This window comes from Etheostoma spectabile, chromosome 9 (genome assembly GCF_008692095.1).
Source record: "Etheostoma spectabile isolate EspeVRDwgs_2016 chromosome 9, UIUC_Espe_1.0, whole genome shotgun sequence".
In the NCBI taxonomy this organism is placed as follows: Eukaryota; Metazoa; Chordata; class Actinopteri; order Perciformes; family Percidae; genus Etheostoma; species Etheostoma spectabile.
In genome coordinates this window covers 23,771,184-23,777,219 of record NC_045741.1, presented here as the reverse complement: position 1 = coordinate 23,777,219, position 6,036 = coordinate 23,771,184, and the positions used below count along the sequence as shown (strand labels likewise).

The window sequence follows — 6,036 nt, the reverse complement described above, 5'->3', positions numbered from 1 at the left end:
TTTTAATATTCTTTATCAGTCATAACCATGTAAGCCCGTCGGTCCGCCTACGGCCTCAGTGTTGTCACTTTTGACCGTTACAATCACTGTTAGCAAAGAAAACAGATGTGTACAGTTTTATGGGTTTAACCATGAATATCAGCGACAGAATGTACATTTTGTAGAAACGTAATATTTTAAGGAAATCATATACATAGGTTAGATATGTGAACATGAAGGGGATGGGGACGTGGTGAATATTCCACAGTGGATTCCTTTCTGCTTTTTAATACTTAACACAACGCTTTTAGTTGAAATACTCCCAGTAATAGACTCTGCCTTGCTTTACCTATGACATCTCTCAGGTTTATGTGGTCTTTGTTAGAATAAGCTTTTGTAGCATACTGTTTATAATATACTTAACAGAATTCTCCTGTTATTTCCTTCCTCGATTTAAAAGACTTGTGCCATATGATACTCAACACAGGATCGAAGTGCTGATGATTCCCGTCTTCTCTTCTTCAAACTACTTGAAAAATGTGTTGCAAAAAAGTCACTTGTCCATTATGTCACACCAGATAAACAATATGTGTTTATGATGTTGTGTATTTTCTTTTTATAAATCTACCAAAAAGAAAAATAAGTGTGTGTGTTCTTACTGACAGGATGCATTTTCACAAAAGGAAAGACTGAATTCTTTAAATTCTTCAGTATAACCTACAAAAACATGTAATGGATTGGCTGATTTACAAAATGTATTCAGTTGTCATATAAAGAGCTTTGCACAGTAGGACTGCAGTGTAGAGGACATAGAACTGGATTCTCACAGGACCATTAAACTCCTCACATCAGTCTCGGTGACGTTTGTTTTGAAAAGTTCCCGTAAGAAATAAGCAAGGCCCGCTTGTGTGGACATGATATATATGACCAAACAATTTGAAAACATGAAAAAAATTAATTCTGGAACTAGGAAGTACATCTAAAATCCAACAACTGCACAAAACATACATTTTACTAAGAAGGCCTTTTGTTCCCGGACTATCTGCAGTAAAGGCTTTAAATCTTAAATTCTCAACTGCAGAAAGAAATGCTGCACGCATCCACATCAGTACACTTTATGCTGAAACCTGTCTTGTTCCAATGTTTACGTCATTCACAGTCCATGGAGTGTGTGTGTGTGTGTGTGTGTCCAATGAATTTATAATAAATCACTTTAACATGGCACTCAGAGCCTTTGCTTCCACAGTTGAGGGACCGAAGCCTTTCAGCAGCCTGCGGAGGCTTTTCATTCCCTGACCTGTGATTAGTTCAGAAACCGTCTTAATGCCGCGTGAACTGTCGCACTGTTGCTGCTCTGGAGGAAACTATTAGAACTGTTGGGTCCTTGTAAATTCTGGAGTGTGGTCTATCTGTAAAGTGTCTTGAGATAACTCTTGTTATGAATTGATACTATAAATAAAATTGAATTGAATTGAATTGATTTGATAGAAAATCGAGGTTTCAGGGAAGCAGAAGGTAAACACAAGGTGTACGCTTGGAAAGAATGCTGATTGGTTTGTTTTGATTGTATGAAACATTTTTGTTTTTTTTATGTAGGGTTTTTATCAGAAGGCCCGTTATAATGACTAAACTCTGACATGAGGACATTTTCTCTGATTCCCAACCAGTTTACTCAACAAAAACGGACATATTTGAGATAAAACTGGACCACTGTTAAGAAAACAAGGCACAAACAAAGTCAGACCTCAGAGATTTTAGTTCACTTCCATATAAAAAGCACACATACTGTACAGTAAGCAAACATTTACCTGCCCAGCACAGTTCGACTGGTGTTTCTTCACTGACACAACGCAAATAAGAAGCAACAAGTGCTTCCAGAGACTGACAGGTAGCAGGTTTATTTTAATATCCAGTCACACTGTCTCCTAACTCACCATCCAGCATATATACAGACTATAAATAAAAGTTGTACAAAGAATAAATTAGGGTGTAATCCTGTACAACCAAAGTGATCAGTTCAAACTACTAAACCAAGAGCTCTCTGTGGAATGGCCTGCAGACGTGAGTTAAAGTAAGAGGAGCAGGGAGTGTTAAAGTACATCAGTATAAATAAAGAACAGGGGACGCACAGTCTGAGCAGAATAGGTGGGAAACCCTGGAACGTCTTCAACTAAACTATGACAAAGTGCACTCGAGAGGATAAATAAACTGACACAACAATACTCGCACATTCACAAGTCTGATCATAACAATGGGACAGGGGTGGGGGGTCTCACTAGTACTGATTCTAACTACAGACTAATATCACACTTCACAATAATCCAGTATCTTCTCTCACTGATCTCTTTATGTCTTCTTTAATCTGGCTGTTCACTTCATAACGTCATCTCTTCTTCACATTCTAAGTTGTATTAACTGGTGAAAACAATATTAAAACGTCCACCTACATTCTCGTCATTGGTCTTTTAGTGGACACAGCAGGGGGCTCTAGGGTTTCATGCACTTGCTGTGAGGGGTTTTCTCCTCGTTGGCTGGTATTTTAAAGCACTGCCAGCTAATCAAAGACGGCTAATTCAGCCAGCGACTAAAATAGCTTTTTTCCAGAAATACTTTTCTTATATTTGGACAGGCCTTTACAAAGTTCTGTTTCAATTTGAAGACAATTGAGACGTCCCTTTTTTCCCCCTGCCCTTAAACAAAAAAAGAATGTATTTAGTCACGACTGAGGGCTGTTGCCAACATGTAGGCTCTTTTTTATGAAATCGTGGCTCTGGCTTTGCCAAGTCATTATTAGCCTGTCATGCTAAACCCCTATCAGAGCATGAATCGCTCCAGTGAGCGACTGATGACTATGGGAAATTCCGACCATGGGACATGTTTGAACAGTCTCTGCCAGTACATCCTGCTCTGCTCGGATCAGGATTGGTTTTAGGTCTTCAGTGCACTTCAATAAAAGTTACATGTGGAAACAAACCATGATGCCAAATGGAAAAATAGAACCCATGTGTTTGCTGTAATTATAAAGTCAAAAAAATGTTCCCTCAACATCTCTGATTTATAAAGACCATCTCCAAAGCCACGCGCCCATTAAGCTGCCATACACAAAAAGATTCCCGCTGGAGTAGAACACTGGAGGGAAGTGCATTACATAAAAACAAGTCTGAAAACTCCCAACGGAACGCATTTCTATGATTTCTGTGTCACACATTCATGAGCCTCAGCTTATGCAACATTTGGAGTGTATGAGTTTGATCACAGAAATGTCCCCACACGTGTTTCATGTCCCACGCTGTGGAGGGATTACCAGAGAGCGGTCCAAGCAATTAATCCTCCTGGTCTGAGCACCCTCACTTCCTGGGGAGCAGCGCTGCGAGTCTCTGCTTCTTCATGGGCAGGAAATGGATCTCTTGCGAGCTGACCTTCTTCAGTTTGATTGCTCGGTTCTTCGGGAGCTTCTTATGCGGGTTGTTGGGGTCGTGCTGCTCGCCGTGGGACGCAGACGGCACTCCGTAGAGCTGCTGCAAAGACGGCCCCTGGCTGCCGTCCCGTTTGATGGAAAAGTTCTTGGTGGAGACTCCCGACAGGCCTTTGATCTTTCCGCAGAGGATGGCGGGGATGGCATCCTTCACCGAGACGATGACTTTGGCCGTCTGCGAGGTGCTGACTATCTCCAGGTTGCCGGCTCCGCTCAGAGACGCCTGCTGACTCAAAGAACTCGACCCACCGGCACTGCTGTCAACCACCCACTTATGCTGCCGGCTGAACTCCAGTGAAGCCAGACTGCCCAGGAGTTTGGAATCTAAACTCTGAGTACATTCAACACCCAGAGACAAAGACGTGCCGCTGGCATCTTGGCCAGAATGCAACGCTGCTTCTCTGTCGGACTGAACACACTTTTTCCTCCCAGCGGGCACTGACAAGTCAAGCACGCTGTCCTGCTGAGGACTGGGGTACTCCTGTTTTAGTTCAACTGGACATGCTCTGACAGAAAGGTCCAGAGCCTGTCCTTCATCTACAGGAAGCGAGGACGGGGACACATTTGGCCGCTGGAATGATGGCATACATTTGCGTGAAGACAACGAAGGAGAGGTAGTATCTTTTGGAGACGTCTGAGTGCTTTTACTCACAGTGCAAACCGGTTTTGGCATGTTTCCCTTCGAATCCTCAGCCTGAGGGACAGGGATGGGGATGGGGAGAGGGACGGGCAGAGGCACTGGCAGTGGGATGATGACAGGGTAGGGTACTAGCAGTGTGGCAGGAGGGACTAACGGGGCCAGAGGGGAGCTGTAGGGAGCTGTGAGGGGAGGAAGCGGGAAGAAGGTGGAGCCCGGTGACTGACAGGTGGATGAACTGGCCTGGGACGGGAAGAGATCCTGCAGGATGGCCGCAAAAGCTGGATTCTGCAGGAGAGAGAGAAGGTTGGCATCCTGCGTCTGTCCTGCTGTCTTCTGGTCCACCGCTGGGGGCAAACCAAACAGATTGGGACACAGGACGTTGTTCTGGAGGGGCAGCTGAGGGCAGTTAGTGCTCTGAGGAATCACGGAGGGGCCCATGTGCTGGAGGACCTGCTGATCCAGGACCAGGGGAAGTGAAACAGGATTCTGGCTTGTTATTAAGTACGGTGCTGCCCCCATTTGGCCAAGCTGCGCTCCGGCTGCTCCGGCCATCTGGAGGTGAATGGGCAGCATCAGAGGGCTGTCCCCCAGGCACACAGGGTGCAGCACGGTCGTGGCGACTTTAAGCGCCACGCCTCCCGGCGATTCAGCAGTGGGGCTCACAACTGGTGGTGCAGGGGGCTCCACACGGTTAGAGAGCCCGCCTTTGCTCAGTCCTGTCACACTGCCACCACAGGACTCAGCGGGACTGAGCGGGTTTACTCCATCCTCCACTTTACTGGGGATTTCTCCCCCTCCCACGTCAGCGCTGCACACGTCCGTCTGGGACTGTGTCATGGTCACAGACCCTTCATCGCTACCCTCCATGGTTCAGTTTCAGGAGTCAATCCAAATCTTCATCAAGTGCTAGTGACAGGTCTCATCCATTATGCCCTGAAACACAGGAAACACAGTGTTTAATGACGAGCAGTAGTTCAGATATTTGTTAGAATGTGGAAATCCATAACACCCAGAACTGTCCACAGTGCTGTAGAATTCTCTGGAATTTGTCCTCCGAGCAATGCTATTCGAAGGACACTAACTCTATGTTGTGTCTGTTAGAGCTCCCAAAGGACTACTGCTAGGTATGTTCTTTTAATTTTAGCATTATAAATTGCTTTTATGAGTTTTAATTATCACAGCAAAATATTCCATAAAATTTAGACTGAGATATCCAGAATTCTAGTCTTTTGTTAGGCTCCAAAAAACACTGCTTCCTTTATTAATTCATCTACTTTTTTATTTTCTTAGTAGTTTATTTACTTGCTGTTTACCTATTCCTTTTTTCAATTTCTTATTTATCTTAAAAAATGTAAACCTGTTAACTAAAATGTGTAATCTCCAATCCTAATCTGAGATACCCCTGATGACATGACTTTGACATCCTCGAGGTCACTTCTCAGGCTTGAAAAAGATCCACCTGAGCGACATGGGAGAGTACACACCGGTGTGTACAGGCTGAGAAGATCATTGGGCAACCCCTCCCACAAACAATTATCATCATGACTCATAGCAAGCAACTGAGCAGGACCATTGGACAACACATCTTATTTTCATAATAGTATGTTGAGGTTGTACCAGAATAGATTTCCATGGTTTTATTTCCAAAAACACCATATTTTTGTTGTACTGCACATTGCTGCAGATCTTCTTTTAACCCTCTGTGTTTAGGTCTCTGTTTTAGCTCCAGAGTGAGACATCTCACTAGTTTTAGCTCCAGAGTGAGACATCTCCCTTCTATCCTATCTTTGTTGGGAGCTGCACATGCTCAGTAGCTCGGTAAGATCCCATCAGCTAGATAACTCTTTCTCCAGCTTTGGTCAGTCCAAGGCAGGATCAGCTGGGAGACTCCTTCTAGACCAGGGCCACTTGTTTAATACCTGCACAACAGGGACAGGAAGTA

General features: G+C 44.3%; 1 protein-coding gene across 2 annotated transcripts in view; it reads right to left on the bottom strand.

Moving 5' to 3' along the window:
• Positions 1-1,717: 1,717 nt before the first annotated feature.
• Positions 1,718-6,036, bottom strand: part of rai2 (retinoic acid induced 2) — a 10,738-nt gene continuing 6,419 nt past the window's right edge. For both annotated transcript variants that reach the window (XM_032526756.1, XM_032526757.1), the window contains exon 2: positions 1,718-5,027. In XM_032526756.1, the coding sequence (XP_032382647.1) occupies positions 3,327-4,961 (1,635 nt within the window). In that variant the 5' untranslated portion in view covers positions 4,962-5,027 and the 3' untranslated portion in view covers positions 1,718-3,326. The remainder of the gene's footprint in view (positions 5,028-6,036) is intronic.